Source organism: Schistocerca nitens, chromosome 1 (genome assembly GCF_023898315.1).
Source record: "Schistocerca nitens isolate TAMUIC-IGC-003100 chromosome 1, iqSchNite1.1, whole genome shotgun sequence".
Classification (NCBI taxonomy): domain Eukaryota; kingdom Metazoa; phylum Arthropoda; class Insecta; order Orthoptera; family Acrididae; genus Schistocerca; species Schistocerca nitens.
Genome location: NC_064614.1, coordinates 626,049,907 through 626,072,344, shown reverse-complemented (window position 1 = coordinate 626,072,344; position 22,438 = coordinate 626,049,907). Strand labels below are relative to the sequence as shown.

Here is a 22,438-nt window from a genome sequence, read left to right as displayed (position 1 = left end):
CTACCAGTGTTAAAGACTGCGATGGAGCTCCGTATGCCACGGCAAACTGGCTGACACTGACGGCGGCGGTGCACAAATACTGCGCAGCTAGCGCCATTCGACGGCCAACACCGCGGTTCCTGGTGTGTCCGCTGTGCCGTGCGTGTGATCATTGCTTGTACAGCCCTCTCTCAGTGTCCGGAGCAAGTATGGTGGGTCTGACACACCGGTGTCAATGTGTTCTTTTTTCCATTTCCAGGAGTGTATATCAATGGGCAGCCCGTTTCGCCAGCACGAGCGAAATATTTATTCCATGTGACCGGACTTCGTTGCGAGACAGTATAATGAGAGGACGTGTATGAAGTGTGTGCAATGAAACATTGTTAGCCGCCATATTGTATAATTTGTGTTTTCTGAGATTCACAAGCGATATGTAACGTTAATGTGGAGTTTAGTAACAGCCATAACACATTTTGGTGCATTTGAAAGGTGTAATTTCGCGCATTTATTTTTGAACAACTATTCTGTGATGAACTGTAATATACGACAAGCTTGTATAGGACTTAGAACATTTAGTGGTCGATGTTTGCCGTAGAACCTGTTTCAATAACACGGTCAAAACCATGGAGAAAGTTTTCTCTGCTAAAACGAACTCATTTCAGTCGCAGACAATCATCGAATGACCAAATGTGAATGGCAGTATCCCAATCCGAGAAGATGCTATAGAAGTTTTCTTTCTCTTACATATCAAGAATTTTACAGGCGACTGCCGGAGTGGGCGGCTGCTTCTACACCACGAGGGTAACTTTTCTACGTGTACGAAATTACGTAACGTACGCTGTGGAAATAATTGACGCCGCTCTGGAAATTGATATTGACCTTCACGTTCACAAACATACAAACAGAGCCACTACACACACTAGTTCAAGAGCAACGATTTTAATATTACCAGCTTAAAAACATTAATTTCTTCTTTTGAGACATAATATTATAAAAATGGCTAAAACATGAGAAGACCTACAAGGAGTGAAACACAGACACTGCCAACTATTTCATGACCAAAAACAAATTAACACACGATTATTCAGTTACTTGTATATATTGTGAGTTGTTGTAATAAATGTGTATTTTATGTTATGTATATGTACTAATGTTGTGTTTTGTATAATTTCAAGTACGATTGTTGGAATCGTTCTATGTGAGCTACATCCGGCACCAGAAAGCCACGACAACGCGGGTCCAACACATATGAACTTCATGCGGTTCTACTCTGCAGTAAAGGCAAGCACAAGAATGACATGCTAACTCATTGCACACATTATTCTGGCCTCTGTGGGTAACGACTGGGTTATGAATATTTGTAGATTTAGTTATTCTATGTTTTAGTATATGCAGCCTGATTTATGTTTTTTTGTTGATGTGTTCACGATTGTGGAGAGATATTCTGGGGTATAGAATCTGATGTGTATTTTCGTGGGGTAAAACTGAACTGTGTCCACAGCAAAGTAATTAAGAGAATAGTCAACAACTGAATTTTTATGGTTAAAACTAGATCACAGTTTAAAATGCAGAGGGCACAGGAAGCGGTTGTGCAGCCCAGTGGTGATGAATAAAATCGAGGGCAAACGGTAGATGCTAGCCAAGGAGAATCCAAAGATCCTATGGCTGACCTCTTAAATCAAATGAACTTTTGATGAATACCGTAGCTAGTTTAGCTTCAGAAGAGTCTTACGTGTCGTCTATTCAAATGACTACGTCTGCTAAGCAAGCGAATATTTGAACAACTGTTGAGAATTTACCTTCGGAACAGTCCAACATGTCTGCTAATCAGACGAAACTATTAGCTGAGCAAGCGAATATGTCTCCTGCTCAAGCGAAAATGTAAGCTGCACAGGCGGCTGTTTCTGAAAATGTAGAAGCCATAGCTATGGAACAGGCAAATATAGTGGCTAAAGTAACAAATCTGACCATCACTGTGAGCAATTTAGTTACAGTACAGGCAGATCTAGATGAGAAAGTAAAGGGTATAACCAACAAAGTGAACGAACTGCCCACAAACGAAGATTTTGTTAAAGTATTAGCGGATGTGAGTAGTTTGACAAATGGACAGATAGAAAGCAGGAAATAAATAGTATGAATCAAACCCACGAACAATTTTCGATCGAAATAAACAGAGACAGTGAAATTGAAAACGTGCGGAAGAGACAATAAATGGTAGAAGTAGAGGTACAAACCCTGGCCTGAACAGTAAAAGAAATAGCGTCCGGATGTGGAGGGCGAATGGAACAAAAGCTCCAAGGAAAAACCCAGCAGTTTAAGCAACAATTAGGCGACTGGCCAGTGCATAAGGAACAGCAAGTGATATTGTCTGTTAATAAAGGTATCAAGGAAGCGGTAGAAAATATATTGAGTGAAGGCCTACTGTTACCTCGCCAAATAGATCAACAGTTGCAGGAAGAAGGAGAAGTTACACAGAATTTGCAAACATGCACTCAAAGGATAGAAGAACTGCGGGGGTGGCTACTGAACAAGAAAAGGAAGCCAGCCCAGAGTGGAGATCTAGAGGTAGAAATAGGGGTTCGATGTATAATTATGGGGGCGATGAGCAGTACCCAGATACAAATCCAAACGCACGGATGTATGGAAGTATGTCACCTATGAGTGATTACACCAGATATATCATGGAAGAGAAAATGTTAAAACATAGGCAATTCCAAATATTTTTTCCGGAAATGAAGACATTAAATACTGTCGTATTTATCAGACATTTCAGAGGAGCTTGGTCTGATCGATAGAAAGTCGAATATGTGTCAGGTTATATCCAAGGCGGTGGTAGTCGGTGACTGACGTAATATACAAGTGTCATACCTACGAAGAATTTGAAAAGCCATTACTCAATAGATATTGGTCAATAGGCATTCAGGAGAGATAGAAGAAGTAAGTACATGACCTGGAACCCGTCCATTACAGAAATGGGAACTTACGGAGATACTTCGAAAAATATTTGAATAAAGCAAGATATTGGGATCAACCAATAGATCGCAAAAGTGTGATAATGACCATCAAAGCTCAGCTTCCGATGAAAACTGCTGCATGTTTCAGACGATAATCTGGAAGAATTCATGTCTGCAGTAGATTCAATCGATTTGCTACAGGAGGAACAAAGAGGAAGAAATAATTACAATAAATCCTATCAAATGGAAAACAGGCAGACAGGTTATAACAATAATAACGGAAGAATGAATGGAAGACAAATGGATAATTTTCATCGAACCAATACAAATGATGGTTACAACAGTAGAGCAAACTGTATGGAGCAGGAGAATAACGGAAAAAATTATGAGCAAAGCAGAAACAGACAAAGGCGATTTGAAAGGAGGTACAATCCTGTATATAATGACCATAGAAATCAAGGACAAAGTAATCAAACCATATATGAGGCGAGGCCAAGGCCAACAAATAATCAAGCCTGGTGAGAACACTTCCCAGTCATAGTCGAAACAACCGCGACAACAATGGACCAGCTAGACCGTGCAATGCAAACTGAATCCGACCAGATTACGCCCCAGAGGTTTGATAGATAAAAGAGTAATAGGGGGGGGGGGCAAGGAAGCACCTGTAAACTGTTTTATGGACAATGATGGAATGAGGATCATTGAGGAATTAACAAATTTATTGTAAGGTGCCAATATCAGCCATCTGTGCCGAAATATTAGACATACCTATCAGAGTAAACTTGGATACTGGAGCTTCGATAAATGCGACCTCCAATAATTTACTTAAACGGCTATGCCAGAAGACCGAGTTACCGATGTTGCTGATACGAAACTGTAAGATCATTGGAGCCTTAGGTACCCTCTCGCAACCAGTCCAGATACAAACTTGTAAGATGTAAGAATAGGATGTAAGAATAGATGTAAGAATAGGAAATACAGCAATAAGTTGAGTGTTCCTAGTAATTCAAAAATTAATAGAAGATCGTATCATCGGATTAGAGACTACGAGAGAGAACGACTTAAAATTAGGCTTCTCATCCAGTAAAGTCAGTTCTTGTGATAATGGGGAAATGGCACAAGTTGATACGATCATGGAAGAAAGGAGCATTGGAAATTACTGTCCTGGGCATGGTATTAAGCTCATTAGAAAAGAAAGGAGACGAAAACTTACAGAGGGGTAAAGGAAAGCAAGATAATCGAGATAGCACAACAAGTGGAAGAAAAGGCAAAGGAAGCTGATGGATTGGAAAACGAACAAAATGATCAATTGGTAGATACTTTGGAGAAATATATCCAGGTTTTCGAACAAAGGCCAGGAATTATTAAGGGATTTATGTGCCATTTGGAAGTGTTTCCTCATGAGACGTATTGTAATAAATCATATCCAATTCCGTGAAGACTGAAGAAATAAGTAAGTGAAGAAATAAACAGGATGAAAAACTGGGACGTGATAGAACTATTGGTCAGTTCATATTGCAGTCTGCTGTTATTTGTACCTAAACCAGGGGAAAAGTAAGATTGGCGTTAGATGCAAGAATCGTCAATATGCGATCTCACGCAGAAAATGTAGATGAACTCATTCAGAAGTTTCATGGAGCCAAGTACTTTACCAGTATTGACCTAGGACCAGAACTAAGAAATCAGATCATCCTGTTTGTCGATGGCATCCTAATCTCTACCGCAACATGGGAACAGTACATCTGCTTAATAGGGAGATTATTGGAAACTTTTAGGAGATCTGGAATAAGTGCGATCTTGCAAAAGTCTTACTTTGGGATAAAGAAGATAATATTTTTTGGTCATTTAATTGATGACAAAGGAATTTTGCTGGACAGTGCCAAAATAAGTGCTATTAAGAATTGTCCTACACCTAGGGATAAGAAACAACTTAAGGCATTTTCAGATTTAGCTTCATTTTTTTCTACAGTTCATAGAGGACCAAGTCATGAATGCAGAGCCATTTGTAAACTTGTTATGGAAGAACGTTTCTTGGCAGTGCACAAATGACTGTCAGTATGCATTTGAGAAAATCAAATACGCTTTGGTAATTTCGAAATTGTTGCATCATTCAAATATGGATGACAGATTCTTCAAATGTTGGATTAGGGTCTTGTCTTTTCGAAATTAAGACAATTAATGGGCATTCCACATTCTGACCAACAGCTTTTGCAAGTAGAATACTGTCGAGTTCTGAAAGAACATATACCACGATGGAGCTGGAAGCATTAGCTGTAGTTTGAGCTTTCAAGAAGTTCCATTATTATTTATATGGGGCACAAACAATAGTCTATTGTGATCACCAAGCCACCACCTTCTTGCAATTGTGCAAGCTGCTCACACTGAGAACATTACAGTGGACAATGACATTACAGGAGTATCGATTTCACATATGATATAGTAAAGGAAAGAATAATGAAATTGCAGATGCTCTATCTAGGCTGCCAGAAGGATTAGATCAGGAAGAACAATTAGGTGAGCGCACAGAAGAATTTCCTATCCCGTTAATGAAAGAACGAACAGCAAGAAGTTATTGTTTGGAATTATGCCAGGGGATGGAGAAGTTACAGAAAAAGGATATACACTGGTGCAGTGTCCAACATAAATTGGAACAACCTGAGTATGCCAACCTGAAAGAATATTTTAAAGTGATAAATGGAGTTTTATTCCATTGGAGGAGTACAAAGGGAGATAATTAGCGTGTATGTATTCCTGAAAGCCATGAAGTCAAGTTGATAGAATATACACATCTGGCATGGGGCCACTTTGGAGTGATTAAGTGTGCCATTAAGCTACAAACATATTGCTACTATCCTAATTTGTGGTGAAAAGTACAGAAGGTCACTAGAATGTGTGCAGTATGTCAAAAACAAAACCGAATAATAAAGGCAGCAGGAATTTCCGCCATTCTATATTACCAGAGAAACAACTTGTTTTGGTATCCACAGATGTCTGTGGGGCATTACCCAGAGGGAGAGGAGGCTGCAGATACATTGTAGGCTTCTTGGGTGTACTTACTAAACATGTGAAGTTACATCAAATGAAAACCGCAATGAGTAAAACCATCTTAAGAAAATTATTGCTGGAATATATGTCACAAGTAGGGAAACCACAAGCTATTATATCAGAAAATGGCACTAATTTTCCCTCATATACCTGAAGGAATGCATTGGAGCAAAAGGGAATTAAACAGACTAACATGAAGATATAATCCACACGTGAGCCCAATTGAGAGGGTTTTTCGCGAGATAAATTGATTTATAGGGACACAGTGTCCGAATAGTCAAAAACAATGGATAGAATATGTGCAAGAGTTCGAAGACATTGTCAACAATTTACTGCATACCTCAACGGGTTTCAAACCATAGGAACTGATGTTTCAAAAGGAAGAAAGGAATGAATGAGTGAACAGTCTACCAAAGGTGCCACATGATAAGTCCACTTGGGAAGAAATGGGTGAAAAGACCAGAAAGAGAAAGGTAAAATATGACAACAAGTTGAGGAAGGTAGAAACTTTTGTTGTGGGGGAAGAGGAACAAGAAATGGCAATTGTTATTTGTTGGACCGTTTGAAATAATAATTACATATCCTGGGGTATATCTACTGGCCTACCCAGTGACAGGAAAGGTAAAGGGACTCTATCCTCACCATGATGTTAAAAAGTACTATGCAAAGTGAAAATCAGAATTAGTCCAGTCTCTAGTAAAGATTGTATACATTAAGGAGATTTTACTTCATTGAGTTTTTAGGTCTAGGTAGTAAATGTATTGATGTTTGTTTCCAACAGAACCACAGAAGGAGAGCTGACGATGATGTACACTTTTATGCATTTTTTGAATAACTTTTGTGTTTAATTCCAGAATGAAATTTAATTTTGTATGTGTTCTAGAGTAGGAATAAAGAGTAATGTAGTTCATGAGCGATGTGTCAGTAATCACTGGATATAAATATTTTGAAGGGAAGTGAGTCCAAGTAGCTTTGGACACTGAACTTTATGCACTTGTCTGAGAAGTATGCTAAGACAGAATTTTTTCTGGGGATACTAGACAACAAAGAGCAGGGTTATGTATGTCATCTTGTGGTTGGCCTTACTGCAATTACGTGGACCTTTCCTATATAACCAAATTTTCAGTGTCATGTAAAAGGTAAACAAACGGTAGCTGAGCTGAATTATGTTAAATTCGAATACTAGCGAGAAATTACCATGTATTAGTGGTTAACTGTTTGTATTACTTGAGCAAAATGGACTTCCAGTGAAGCAAGCTAAGTAAAATAATATTGTAAATAAGAGAATATATGACTGATTAACTTATGGATCAAGTTATCGTATTATAAGTGCAGTGTAATTACGCGTGCCCATTGACAACCTGTGACTGTTGATAGGGTACAACCAATGCACCATAATTAGGAACAGTATGAGAATTTATGTCATGTTGAGACTGATCCAGAGTGTAATTCGATGAAAATAGGATATAAAAACAGTGACATTTAACAGAAGTGTTGGAAATGTGAAAGAATGGTGAAAAGTGAACAAAGAAAAACTCAGTCCGAATCTATCATGCCAGTGCAGAAACATGTTAGCATGCCAGTCTACTAACAATTTCAGGGCCAAGAAGGAATTCAGAGTAAGGGGTCAGAAGGCTCAGACTTGTCATTATGTTTCATGTCCACCACATCCCATTCCTGATCCCAATGAGAGCCCATAACCACCTGGTCCACCACGGCAGACAATCCAATAGCGATCCATCAATTACGCATCCCGATAGCAGTTGTGGGGGAGAGTCATCATTCGAGACCAGCCCGCCCTGCAGCGCTGAGCGTCCCTGCGAGATCGACCGACGCCACCCAGCTTCTCTACAATAACTAATTGTGAAAAAACTGAACAAGAAGATTGTAAATTAAATTCAGAAATTTCAGTCAAGTATAATCGTTAAAGTACCAAAATGCGAAATGGGATTTGGAAACCAGGTTGGCTGACCTCACTCCCGGTTTTCCATGGTTTCCAGTGGAGGCCTCACCCAGATGGGGAGGTTCGGAATCTAAAAAGACCATGTCCCTACCAATCGCCTATTGTCAAAGGTGTTTCGAAAGTGTAGTCCAACCTGGAGTAAGGACGGGGAAAGATGCTTGATAGCAGCCATTTGGGAAATTAGGCTATCAAGCAAATTTTTACGTAACGTTAAAATGAGCACCATTCGGTTGAGAAAGTAACCCATACAGCCAGTGCAGAGTGGGTTCGCGAAATGTTATAAACAGAATTTCACTCCCATGGTGGGCCATATAACATCCCTTGGCCTGTTCTAGCGGCTATGAGATGAAAGTCGATCAGTTGATTTCGCTCTCACGGCGGACCATACAGCATCCCTTGGCCCATACTAAAGGAGAGGTGTCGTGAATACATCAGCTGAATGGTATAACGACCTTCCTAGTGTTGTTGGTTCAGAGTTAATACAAATCACGAGGCAGCGCGTTTCGCCTGCGAGAGCAAAATATTTATTCCTTGACTTAGCGTTTAAAACGTTACTATGCATTAATTTACTCATCGTAACTGGCAATCTGTCGCAGCAAAAGTCCTAGAATACAGCGACTGTAAAAACTATGAAGTTATTTAAATAATTAATTCAGTGCAATATTTCCGTTGAATATTTATTACAATCTCAAAGTAAACAAAAGCATCTTGAAAAAATCTGAAATAAGTTGTAAGATACTTACAATAATGAAATAAATCATGGTCAACAAGCTACATGCTTTCTGTCCAAATATACTCAGAGTTCTGACCCACTTTGTCAACATGGCTGTAACTATTTATACTTTCTTAACAATCCCAAACAATCCTCAGCATTGTTTAGAATCATTTTTTGATTAATTGATAATTAAAATTGACATAGAAAAACTGAAAATACATATGTAAATGTATGTCTACTCCACAACAGCTAGTACACTACGATATTAGTACATGTCTGTTATTTTATTCGAGGATAGCTTCTCGAATATGTAATTACAATAATCTATTTACATTTTTTTTATTAATTACTAGAGGCTCCTTGCATGAGAATTGTTCCCTTCATTTACAAAGCTTCTACACCTCGAAGTGAATGAGATTAAACAGTTATTTTTTAGATATAATTTTTTATAGACGAGTTACATATTTTGTTTGCATGTGCGGTCCTGAATTAGACTGGAAAAAGTTCGTTTCAAGTGGGTCTTAAAGGGTTGTTACATTTCATCACCCCCAAAAGCATTTGTGAAACTGAAAGTTGAACAAAACCTTTTCTGACAGATCTATGTAAGAGTATTCATTTTACAATCAATTGGATGAACAAACAATTTGTGAAAGATTTGAGCAACCAATATGTAAAATTATCATAAATTATTTTGTATCATATTTAACTAAATTAAACAAAATATTCATTAATAGCGCAAAGAAAGAACAAGTTAATTCGCAGAATTTGTCTGCAGCTTGTGTTACAACATAAATATGAGGTAAATCTATTTCAATCAGAAAATTATCTACTGGAAGTTAGCTGAATTGGCCTTGTTCTGTATATTTATGTCTGTCATTAGAACCTCCAGGTTCTCCTGAGTGCAATGGAGACACTGGTGTGTATAACTCTTTCTCAATATTGGCGATGCATTGTGGAATGAGCATTAGTATCGGATGCTACAACACTCAAAATCCATATTAGTTTGTATTTAGCCACCTCCTGTCTTTGGCAAGTACACCTAGTATTAGACCATAATATAACATAGTGTTCAGTCTCGTCTATGTGCAATGAAGAGCACTGAACTGCACTGTAGATCTCTGCTTGTCAGAAGTTCTTCATTGTAAAAACCTGTAATGTGGCTCATACTCCACTCCTTATGACCATCATATATTGTGTAATCGATTGTTTTGAACAGAAAAGTTCAATTCACCAAAATTCCACCTGTTCAAAGTTAAACATTTCATGTCTTAAATCTCATATTGCAATTTTAACTTGTTCTTTGATAACATATCACTAAAATCATACTAATACAAAAAATTTCCATGCGCTATGCTACTATTCTCTGTAGTTTAAATTGAAATTTACATATAGTATTGAATAACTAAATATATTATTATCATATAGTACAATTAAATTCATGGAGTAAAGTTCCTCAACAGTTAGCATAATTCATCTTACATGCATAGAATGCAATGTCTGACCAATGTCCAATCTTCCCATTTTTCATTTGTCAAGAAACTTCTGATGCTTCATTTCTGTCTTTATGAAACATATAATGATTATTTTTTATGAATATTTATGCAGTTACAATCATTGCCTCTTCCTTTGCAGTATGTGTTAACATATAGTGGTGTCATACCCCACAAAAGTCAAAGAATATAGTTATGTGATAGAGAGTAGTGTAAGTGAGCCATTCCTCACGATAATTACAAACATTAGTAATTGAGCCATTCCTCACGATATTTAACAAATATTATGCATGGTTGTACAGAGTGTAGTAGATGAGTCATTCCTCATGATAATATATTAACAGAGCATATCTGCTTATAAGTAAGTGTTCACAACTTTGAATGCTGGAATATAGCAAAAGGGAAAAAAATTACATACAACAAACTTAGACATTGATAAATGTAGAGAGCAGTGTAAGTGAGCCGTTTCTCATGATAATTAAAAAAAAAACATAATGCATGGCAATACCGAGTATAGTAAGTGAGACATTCCTCACAATAATTAAAAAAAACATTATGTATGGTAATACTGAGTATAGTAAGTGAGCAATTCCTCATGATAATTAACAAACATTAGTAAGTGAGCCACTCCTCATGATATTTAACAAACATTGTGCATGGTAGTACAGAGTGTAGTAGGTGAGTCATTCCTCACGAATATACATTAACAGAGCATATTTGTATATAAGTAAGTGTTCACAACTTTGTGTGCTGGTACATAGCAAAGTAAATACACAAGTAAATGTTTACCTTTTGGGTGACAACACACAACAAAATTAGACATAAATAAATAATACAATATGACAGAGCATAGTTACATCTAATAATGCAAAAATGTTAGCTTGATTCCTGGTTCCTATAAAATAGGCTTTAGTCATTTAATAGGCTGACATGGTAAATGAGATGAGTCTCAGCAATAAGGACATATGTATGTGGACAGAGGCAAGGGTAGCTTGGTACTCTAATGAGAAGTAAGAAATGAAATAGAAGGTTCGGAGTGTTGGAGTTGAAGAAGAAAAGGTGACAGACCCCAAAGACAGGAAACCGCCCTACCACTCTACCCAGGACCTGACAAAGCCTCCCCATCTAAATACTTTTAAAAAAATATAATTTTCAGATTATCGCTCATTTTATCATTGAAATTGTCTTTTATCTGGTACATGAAATCAACCGGATGTATATTGCCCTCCCCTGAAAATGTTTTTATGTTAGCATTGTTCCACAATGGAGTGTAACTACAGAAAGATTTCTGTGATGAACTGTAATGTACGACAAGCTTGTATTGGACTTCGAACATTTAGTGGTCGATGTTTGCTGTAGAACCTGCTTCAGTAACACGGTCAAAAGCATAGAGAAAGTTTTCTCTGCTAAAACGAACTCATTTCACTTGCAGACAATCATCGAATGACTAAATGCGAATGGCAGTATCCAAATTCGAGAAGATGCTATAGAAGTTTTCTTTCTCTTACATTTCAAGGATTTTACAGGCGACCGCCGGAGTCGGCAGCTGCTTCTTCACCACAAGAGTAATTAGTCTACTGTACAAAATTACGTACGCGTTGGGAGTAGTCGACGCCGCTCTGGAAATTGAATTGCCTTTGACAGACATACAAAGAGAGACACTATACACACTAGTTCAAAAACAACGATTTTAATTGTACTAGCTTAAAAACATTAATTTATTCTTGTGAGACATATTATTACACCAAACAATGTTTATTTAGTGCAAGCATGTTACGTTTATGAAGTGTTTACAATATCTCACTTCAAACTGACCTTTGACTAACTTGTTTTTATCAACGTGACAGCAATGTCACTTTTGAGATTAAAGGTTATGTAACGTGTGTGAAGCCGAGTGCACTTGTCCGTTTCAATCTGATAACAGTTTGAACATACAAAATAAAGACAAAGCATCATGCCGAACCATAAGTGAATGGGCAACGAAGTAATTTCATCGTGTTTGCGTTAGGCTCTCCCATCATAATTATACAAAATGATATTTTAACTTTCCATCATTAGTACCTGTCACATCACCATCCAAGCTGTAAAGTGAGTTTGGTTACAAATTCGTAACTGTATCGCCTCCTCGTTTATGTATCGATTCGGAAACAAAGCAACGGCATCTTATACATAAATGAGAAGAATCCATAGTTCTGTGTACTGTTTACGATGAAGGACTCAGCCATAAGTTATTTATAACGGAAACAAGACGAAAGTCGTAGAAGACAGAGCAGTGAAGGCGGAAAGCTGCATCATCAAGTATCTCCAGTGGATGGTGTGATGCCATGACTAATAACGAGTACAATTTTTTTCCTTTCTTTTTCGACCTTGTACTTCATAGATACACTCCTGGAAATGGAAAAAAGAACACATTGACACCGGTGTGTCAGACCCACCATACTTGCTCCGGACACTGCGAGAGGGCTGTACAAGCAATGATCACACGCACGGCACAGCGGACACACCAGGAACCGCGGTGTTGGCCGTCGAATGGCGCTAGCTGCGCAGCATTTGTGCACCGCCGCCGTCAGTGTCAGCCAGTTTGCCGTGGCATACGGAGCTCCATCGCAGTCTTTAACACTGGTAGCATGACGCGACAGCGTGGACGTGAACCGTATGTGCAGTTGACGGACTTTGAGCGAGGGCGTATAGTGGGCATGCGGGAGGCCGGGTGGACGTACCGCCGAATTGCTCAACACGTGGGGCGTGAGGTCTCCACAGTACATCGATGTTGTCGCCAGTGGTCGGCGGAAGGTGCACGTGCCCGTCGACCTGGGACCGGACCGCAGCGACGCACGGATGCACGCCAAGACCGTAGGATCCTACGCAGTGCCGTAGGGGACCGCACCGCCACTTCCCAGCAAATTAGGGACACTGTTGCTCCTGGGGTATCGGCGAGGACCATTCGCAACCGTCTCCATGAAGCTGGGCTACGGTCCCGCACACCGTTAGGCCGTCTTCCGCTCACGCCCCAACATCGTGCAGCCCGCCTCCAGTGGTGTCGCGACAGGCGTGAATGGAGGGACGAATGGAGACGTGTCGTCTTCAGCGATGAGAGTCGCTTCTGCCTTGGTGCCAATGATGGTCGTATGCGTGTTTGGCGCCGTGCAGGTGAGCGCCACAATCAGGACTGCATACGACCGAGGCACACAGGGCCAACACCCGGCATCATGGTGTGGGGAGCGATCTCCTACACTGGCCGTACACCACTGGTGATCGTCGAGGGGACACTGAATAGTGCACGGTACATCCAAACCGTCATCGAACCCATCGTTCTACCATTCCTAGACCGGCAAGGGAACTTGCTGTTCCAACAGGACAATGCACGTCCGCATGTATCCCGTGCCACCGAACGTGCTCTAGAAGGTGTAAGTCAACTACCCTGGCCAGCAAGATCTCCGGATCTGTCCCCCATTGAGCATGTTTGGGACTGGATGAAGCGTCGTCTCACGCGGTCTGCACGTCCAGCACGAACGCTGGTCCAACTGAGGCGCCAGGTGGAAATGGCATGGCAAGCCGTTCCACAGGACTACATCCAGCATCTCTACGATCGTCTCCATGGGAGAATAGCAGCCTGCATTGCTGCGAAAGGTGGATATACACTGTGCTAGTGCCGACATTGTGCATGCTCTGTTGCCTGTGTCTATGTGCCTGTGGTTCTGTCAGTGTGATCATGTGATGTATCTGACCCCAGGAATGTGTCAATAAAGTTTCCCCTTCCTGGGACAATGAATTCACGGTGTTCTTATTTCAATTTCCAGGAGTGTATATTTCTGATGACATAGAATACTTTTAATTTGCGTATATAGCTTAGAACATGCAATGTGACTATGTTTACTTTGCTGTTTTCTATACGAGTTCCTTATGCAAAGATCTGAATTTTTCTATTGATGATCTTTCAGATAGTTTTATTAAACGTTGTGTGAAACGGAATGCAGTAGGTAGAAGTTTTGTGATAACCGTCCTCACGCGCTGCATGCAACAAATTAACGTCCCCCTGCTAGAGAAAATTCGTTAGCAACTCTGTGGATCGAACACTGATCCTCTGTGAGACACGTTGAATGTTTATATACAAAGGCGCATGAACGTAATTTATGGATCTGTGTGATTAATGTGGAATATGAATGATTAATGGCAAGGAAGACGTATTGCAGTATTGTGCTGTTCCCAAAAGGCCTTGACATAGCTTAAAATGACACTATATCTGAGCCATACCGTGTTGACAGGTCGCAATACAGGGTGATTATAACTTAAGTTAAAATTTCTAAACGCTGTAGAAATAACACTGCTGGTCAGAATGATGTCAAATTAAAACGTAATATTACCGGAGAAGTGGGAAAACAGAGCGCAGAAGAAGTATTGTGAAAACTGATCAATAGATGGCGCTGTATGAGTCAGAATACGTAACTGAAAACACCTGTCATAATTATTCCGTAAGAGTGATGGCTGTCTACCCCTCCTCTACCACGGCCTGGACCTCGATAATTAGATCTTGTATTCTGGACTTCCATATTTTTAACATTCACGTACCCATTGTCACTGATTCGGTTGTTTACATGATTGCTAGAAGATCCTTTATTGCTTTGCACCCGTTCCTCAACGGCAGCTACTCTTCTTGTTCGTTGGAGATACTCAGTGAAATTATCCATGTTATTTCTAGATGCGAAAATGGTTATTTTCTGCCAATACGAAGGCAGTTTACCTTCTAGACCCATGAATATCATTTCCTGCTTCATCTTTTCTGTCATCTCTGACAGCTGTGAAACTGACTTTCTAGAGAAAACTTTTACTGGTCCACAACCTGGAGAAAACATTTTACCTCTCCGAAACCCTCTCAAAGCATAGTTACGTTTGTCGTGCGACCAGTACTCATAAAGAAATGCAGTTTTAAACTGAGTAAGAGTTTTGCATTTGATCATTACGTCAGCTGGCCATAGTAGAGATTCTCCTGACAAATGACTTCTCATGACAGAAATTTTCTCCCGTTTTGACCATCCTCAAAACTATTCCAGAACTGTAATAAGTGAATTTTTTTGTCTGGATCAAAATGAAAAAATTGACGATGGAAGCGGCGTCAGCTGAAGCACATGTTGACAGTAGTATTACAAGAGCTACCACAGGTTACTTTATTTTCTGTTAGTAATACTAGTATTTAGTTCTTCTACCTGAACTTCTTCTGCTTCCACTGTGTTAGAAAATTTTTGACCATCCTCATCTAATTTAACATAGTCAGAATTTATTTTATTAATATCCTTTTGACAAGCGTTTACTTTAGTAGCTACTTCTCCAGATCGGTTAGAGCAAACTTTGGATTCATTGTCTGTTCTCTTTGACAACCTTCCTTTCCACAAGTTCATCTACATATTTGCAATCTCTACGAACTTAACCAATTTCGGTTTTGAAAATACTACGGACTTTAGTTAGCTGTTTCCCTACTTTGACTTGCAGATCATGGTGATTAGAATCAATTTTATAATTCAAGCTGTTCAGTTTAGACGTCATTTGATCCTTTGGTTCTTTGTTAGCATCTTTTAGTTCCTTATTACTAGATTCAGTCTTACTGTTTACTTCTTTATGACGCGATTCAAGTTTAGTAATCAGTAATTGCAACCAATATGGTGCCTCTACATTGCCACTGGACATTTTAACCGCTTTTGAAGAAGTTTCTAGCATTCCCTGACTTGGCCGAATTTCAGAAATTTTGAAGTCAGTTTCATTATCTGATAACTTCATTAATTTAATTTTTTCTTTTTGACCTCGCCTTCAATTGCCTTGTCATCATAAAATAGTTCTAACTTCGCAGTAACACTGAAATTTACTTCCGATTCCATTTTTGGCAAATCACATTCCGATTTTGGGTTTGTTACTTTGATGCAACCATCCTCATTAATTACAGTTTCTAATTCTGAGGGTTCATTGTCAGATACTGGTTCCATCTTCCCTTTCATATAAACCTTATCATTAGACTCCATTTTTAATAGCCTGTTAGAAGCAATCAACAAACACTTTAAATATTGTTGACTTAACTTAAGTGATTGACCTCGACGAGCGATGCTGGTGCGGTGTACCAGCAAACGTGATGCGACGCGTCGTGACGTAATGCAGGCAGCAGTAGCAACAGCTGTGGGGGTGAGGATGGTGGCGTGTGTCGCCTACTGCAGTAACTACCGGGGGGTTGCGCACCGGTGAGCGCGCTCAATAGCTTGAAGGTCCACGCAGTTCCGTGATGATTCCGTGTCTTCTTCAAATCTCAGCGTCAATGGTGGACCTGATCCAGTGTTGTCTTCTTCCGCCCTTCCGTCTCAGTCGAGGTTGCTGTGGCTAATATTCCGAATTTAGTCTCCACACTCGCGAGCAAATCTAAACACTGTTTTCGCACTGGTTTCGCCATATTTCACTTCAGAATTCTGTTAGTACATACCAAGTTCCCTTTTTTGTACTGATCACTTTCAATACTCAGTTTCCAGGCCACACTGGGACCACAATTAATACTGACAGGTACTGTGAGACTCTGAAAAAACTCAAACGGGTAATTCAGAACCGGAGAAGAGGAATGTTGAGCAAGGGCATACACATTCTACATGAAAACGCTAGCCCACACATTGCTCGGCAAACCGTTGTTCTCCTGCAACAGTTTCAGTGGAACATAAGCACCCACCCACCCTATAGTCCTGACTTGGCGCCCAGTGACTATCACCTGTTCCCTAGGTTAACAGAACATTTGGCCAGAAAGCGATTCAGATCCGACGACGAGGTGAAAGAAGAGGTTCATAACTTTCTGAACAGCATGGCGGCGAGCTGGCATGACATGGACATACAAAAACTGCCACAGCATCTATAAAAATGCATCAAAAAAAATGGTGAGTATGGCGAAGAGTAGCTGAATGTTCAAGCTGTCAACTGATGTAAACCAGTGTAGAAATAAACAGGTCTATGTACTTATAAAAAAATACGAGACCTTACTTTTGGGATTACTCTTGTATTGGCCTTAGTAGTGGGTGATGCATGATAGGTTCACCTGAGCATCAGGCTTATAAAGTATATCTGTGTGTGTGTGTGTGTGTGTGTGTGTGTGTACATTCCGACATGTGCAAAGGAAATGACTATGTCCAGTTGTAAGGAGCGTCTGGATTTGATGTGCAATACTATGATAGCAACACGAAGAGTATGTTATGTCATAAGAATGATATAGATATTTCTATTTCCAGAGACACAGCCATCAGCCAGGTGTATTTATGATAGATTTCTCATTGTCGAATGTTGTCCAATTGAGACTGTGATCATAATACAGTATTTACTTGTAAGTACAGTGATATAATATATATTGTGGCCGATTTCCTAGGATAATTCTGTCTATATGTGATTTGCGGGCAGTGCCGGTGACCTGTAGCAGCAATGATTCATGTTTCTGGCTAACGACAGGAGCTGTCCGAATGGAGAAGACTGTTGGGATGCAGGGATGTAGCTGACCTAACAGTGTCGTCCTCTAAACGGCTGAATGGCGAACTAATACTTAATACATGTTGGACAGCTTTAGTTATCATGAGGTAATTTGAGAAGATTCAATATGAATGTGTGTTTACGCTAGACCATTATTCTCTCCCATGCAAATTGTCCGACTGACTGTTTCTGCACATTACACGTCTTTATCTGAGAGAACATCGATTATGGTGCGCGCATCTAGCAGGTGAAAGACAGGTGGAAGACACATTTGATGGTTCTGTAGACATGAGAAATACATTTGTTGACTTTGTAAATTATGAGAATGATTTGGAATCTGTTACATCACCGAAAATGGTATTCGCGAGTGGAAATATCAGTTTGCTCTATCTTTTTCTTTTTTTTTTTTTTTTCGAGTTCTCACGTATAAGTCTTCGCAGACAGGATAACTTTCTAGTTACTCAGTGGTTTACAGCATGCTATGCCTTGCTAAGGCTTCAGGTTTTTAGAGAAATAATTTCCAGTCTATGTCCCTGGAATTATATTGTGCGAGTGATACTACTGCAAAGCGAGTGAGATTTCTGTGTGCTTGATATCGAGAAGTATCGCGTAAATGGTATGATAGTCCAGGAAAACATGTGAAATTATATATGTTCTTCTAATGCCAGAGTCTGGAGATGATGTAGAAAGCAAGCAAGCATGCAGGACAGGACCAGAAACAGTAACGCCTTTGTACTGAGGAGAAACAAGCCCATCTTTGTACAACAGTTCCAAGAGTGACTTTGGTCGACAAAGGGCACTCTGGTCACGTGTCGGGAGTGGATGACTTACGACCGCCCTGCCTCACTGGAAATATCTATTGTTGCGAGGAGTATATATGGTGCTGTCTGTCTTTGCGGTATGTGTACAAGTGCCAGGTGGTCGACAGCTATATGAATGATGCAAAAGGGACGATTTTGTATGGCGCAGGAACGAACTGTATGTTTAATACATCGACACCATATATGTTTACATGTTGTTGGGCTGGAGATCAGTTTCATGCTCTAATACTCAATTTTCCATTCACAGTAGCAGAACAGTGTAATTGAGTCTTATAGTGTATGTAGTTGTGCTTTCTGTCTTCGTGGTATATGTACAAGTGTCTGGTGGTCGATAGCTATATGAATGATGCAAAAGGGACGATTTTGTATGGCGCAGGAACGAACTGTATGTTTAATACATCGACACCATATATGTTTACATGTTGTTGGGCTGGAGATCAGTTTCATGCTCTAATACTCAATTTTCCGTTCACAGTAGCAGAGCAGTGTAATTGAGTCTTATAGTGTATGTAGTTGTGCTTTCTGTCTTCGTGGTATATGTACAAGTGTCTGGTGGTCGATAGCTATGTTAATGATGTAAAAGGGATGATTTTGTATGGTGCAGGATACGAATTGTATGTTTACTACATCGACACGGTACAAGGTGATATACTGTCAGGTTGGAGATTGGTTTCGCACTCTAATATTCAAGCTTCCATCCTCAGTGTCAGAGCAGTGTAACTGAGTAAGGGTCTCTCTGTATTTCACGATCTCTAGGCCACTTTTGCATGGTTTAATTGTCAGTGCAATATGGCGATCTGTACAAAATAGTTTTGCCACTGAAAGTCTCATCTGCAGAAAGAAAAAGGCGATAGTGTTTCCACACTGGCAGCATCAGAAATTTGGCTGGTAAAATCAGTAAGAGCCAGTCATAATGCTCCATTCATACACAAGACATCCTTTATGCCAGGGCATAGGAGCCTCTATATAGCGGTGAAACGCTTGTCTTTCAGAGATGTTTGTTGAAAGCAGGACTTATTGATATCCAGGAGGGGTAACACAGGATGGATGGGGTGCTACGCGAGGACCAACAGGAGGAATGCATTCAGCGTTATTCTGGGCTATTTTCGCTGACAGGTTCTGTTAGGACAAGAATTATTCTGCAGACAAGCTGAGCCATCATGAAAGCTGATACAAAAGCGACCATGAACTACACTCCTGGAAATGGAAAAAAGAACACATTGACACCGGTGTGTCAGACCCACCATACTTGCTCTGGACACTGCGAGAGGGCTGTACAAGCAATGATCACACGCACGGCACAGCGGACACACCAGGAACCGCGGTGTTGGCCGTCGAATGGCGCTAGCTGCGCAGTATTTGTGCACCGCCGCCGTCAGTGTCAGCCAGTTTGCTGTGGCATACGGAGCTCCATCGCAGTCTTTAACACTGGTAGCATGCCGCGACAGCGTGGACGTGAACCATATGTGCAGTTGACGGACTTTGAGCGGGGGCGTATAGTGGGCATGCGGGAGGCCGGGTGGACGTACCGCCGAATTGCTCAACACGTGGGGCGTGAGGTCTCCACAGTACATCGATGTTGTCGCCAGTGGTCGGCGGAAGGTGCACGTGCCCGTCGACCTGGGACCGGACCGCAGCGACGCACGGATGCACGCCAAGACCGTAGGATCCTACGCAGTGCCGTAGGGGACCGCACCGCCACTTCCCAGCAAATTAGGGACACTGTTGCTCCTGGGGTATCGGCGAGGACCATTTGCAACCGTCTCCATGAAGTTGGGCTACGGTCCCGCACACCGTTAGGCCGTCTTCCGCTCACGCCCCAACATCGTGCAGCCCGCCTCCAGTGGTGTCGCGACAGGCGTGAATGGAGAGATGAATGGAGACGCGTCGTCTTCAGCGATGAGAGTCGCTTCTGCCTTGGTGCCAATGATGGTCATATGCGTGTTTGGCGCCATGCAGGTGAGCGCCACAATCAGGACTGCATACGACCGAGGCACACAGGGCCAACACCCGGCATCATGGTGTGGGGAGCGATCTCCTACACTGGCCGTACACCACTGGTGATCGTCGAGGGGACACTGAATAGTGCACGGTACATCCAAACCGTCATCGAACCCATCGTTCTACCATTCCTAGACCGGCAAGGGAACTTGCTGTTCCAACAGGACAAAGCACGTTCGCATGTACCCCGTGCCACCGAACGTGCTCTAGAAGGTGTAAGTCAACTACCCTGGCCAGCAAGATCTCCGGATCTGTCCCCCATTGAGCATGTTTGGGACTGGATGAAGCGTCGTCTCACGCGGTCTGCACGTCCAGCACGAACGCTGGTCCAACTGAGGCGCCAGGTGGAAATGGCATGGCAAGCCGTTCCACAGGACTACATCCAGCATCTCTACGATCGTCTCCATGGGAGAATAGCAGCCTGCATTGCTGCGAAAGGTGGATATACACTGTGCTAGTGCCGACATTGTGCATGCTCTGTTGCCTGTGTCTATGTGCCTGTGGTTCTGTCAGTGTGATCATGTGATGTATCTGACCCCAGGAATGTGTCAATAAAGTTTCCCCTTCCCGGGACAATGAATTCACGGTGTTCTTATTTCAATTTCCAGGAATGTATTTCTACAACACTTTACAGTTTAAAAGAGATTGACTTGTCTCTTATTTACATAGCCAGGTGATGTCAGCATAACATTGAGGACCTTTTAGATGCACCTGTGTGGGTGAGCTGCTATGTAGACACCTCTTGCTTGATGCTGGACTTACAGGTAGGCATCAGTCACAGGAAACACGTGTGTGGCTGGAGGCATCTCACATGTCCCATCAGGATTGCTAGGAATAATGCACCTAGTGCTTTTCTGGAAAACATTGAAACAGATTTCTATAATGCAACCTGTGACATCAATATCCACAGGAGGTATTGTGCCAGCAATGGCAAACACACACGTGTATTACAGAGGGTGACTTGGCTCTTATTTACACAGATATGTGACGTCAGTATAACACTTGAAGAACACTAGCTGTATACTCGAAAACAGATGCGACTTTCAGCTGCTGGCTGTAGGTGATACCGGCCTGAGAGCGATGGCTCACGCCCCTACATTCGTCTGTCCAGCGGAGGCTTACAGTGGCGTCGGAATTTGCGCATGTTGGAGCCTCTGATATGTTATAGTTGACAATAGTTTGCAAGCGTTTTTTATGTGCACTGAGTGTTTGTGCACTACGCTATTTTCGTCTGTTTAAGTGTTGAGAGTGTGCTGACAGAGCGTTACATATGCATTATTTCGGTGATTTACCAGTAGTTTGCAGGTCTATAGGCTATGTACTGCATTATTTGGACAGTTTAGAATTAGTGAGCTTGTCTGCAGACCATTTTACATGAGATACTTTGATGATTTACGAATTGTTTTCGTGTCTGCACATCAGTCTACTACATTATTTCGGTGATTTACGAGTAGTTTGCTAGCCTGTATGTTATGTACTGCATTATTTCGGTAGTTTGGGTTTTTACATGCCTGTACATCAGTATACTGCATTATATCGGTGATTTACGAGTAGTTTGCAGGTCTGTATGCTGTGTACTGTATTATTTAGGTAATTTACGAGTTGTTTCCGTGTCTGTATATCAGTGTACTGCATTATTTCGGTAATTACAGATTTTCTGCATGTCTATATATCAATGTACTTCATTATTTAGATAATTTATGAGTAGTTTTCAGGTCTATAGACTGTGTATTGTGACCCCAAGGACGTCAGAGCGAGTGTTTTGTAAAAAAAAATGGTTCAAATGGCTCTGAGCACTATGGGACTCAACTGCTGTGGTCATAAGTCCCCTAGAACTTAGAACTACTTAAACCTAACTAACCTAAGGACAGCACACAACACCCAGCCATCACGAGGCAGAGAAAATCCCTGACCCCGCCGGGAATCGAACCCGGGAACCCGGGCGTGGGAAGCGAGAACGCTACCGCACGACCACGAGATGCGGGCGAGTG

At 41.1% G+C, this 22,438-nt stretch overlaps 1 protein-coding gene across 1 annotated transcript in view; it reads left to right on the top strand.

Annotated features, from left to right (window-relative positions):
- The first annotated feature begins 1,906 nt into the window (after positions 1-1,906).
- LOC126263708 (facilitated trehalose transporter Tret1-like) overlaps positions 1,907-22,438 on the top strand; it is a 177,102-nt gene continuing 156,570 nt past the window's right edge. Inside the window, exon 1 of the mRNA XM_049960894.1 lies at positions 1,907-2,065. Within this exon, the coding sequence (XP_049816851.1) occupies positions 1,907-2,065 (159 nt within the window). The remainder of the gene's footprint in view (positions 2,066-22,438) is intronic.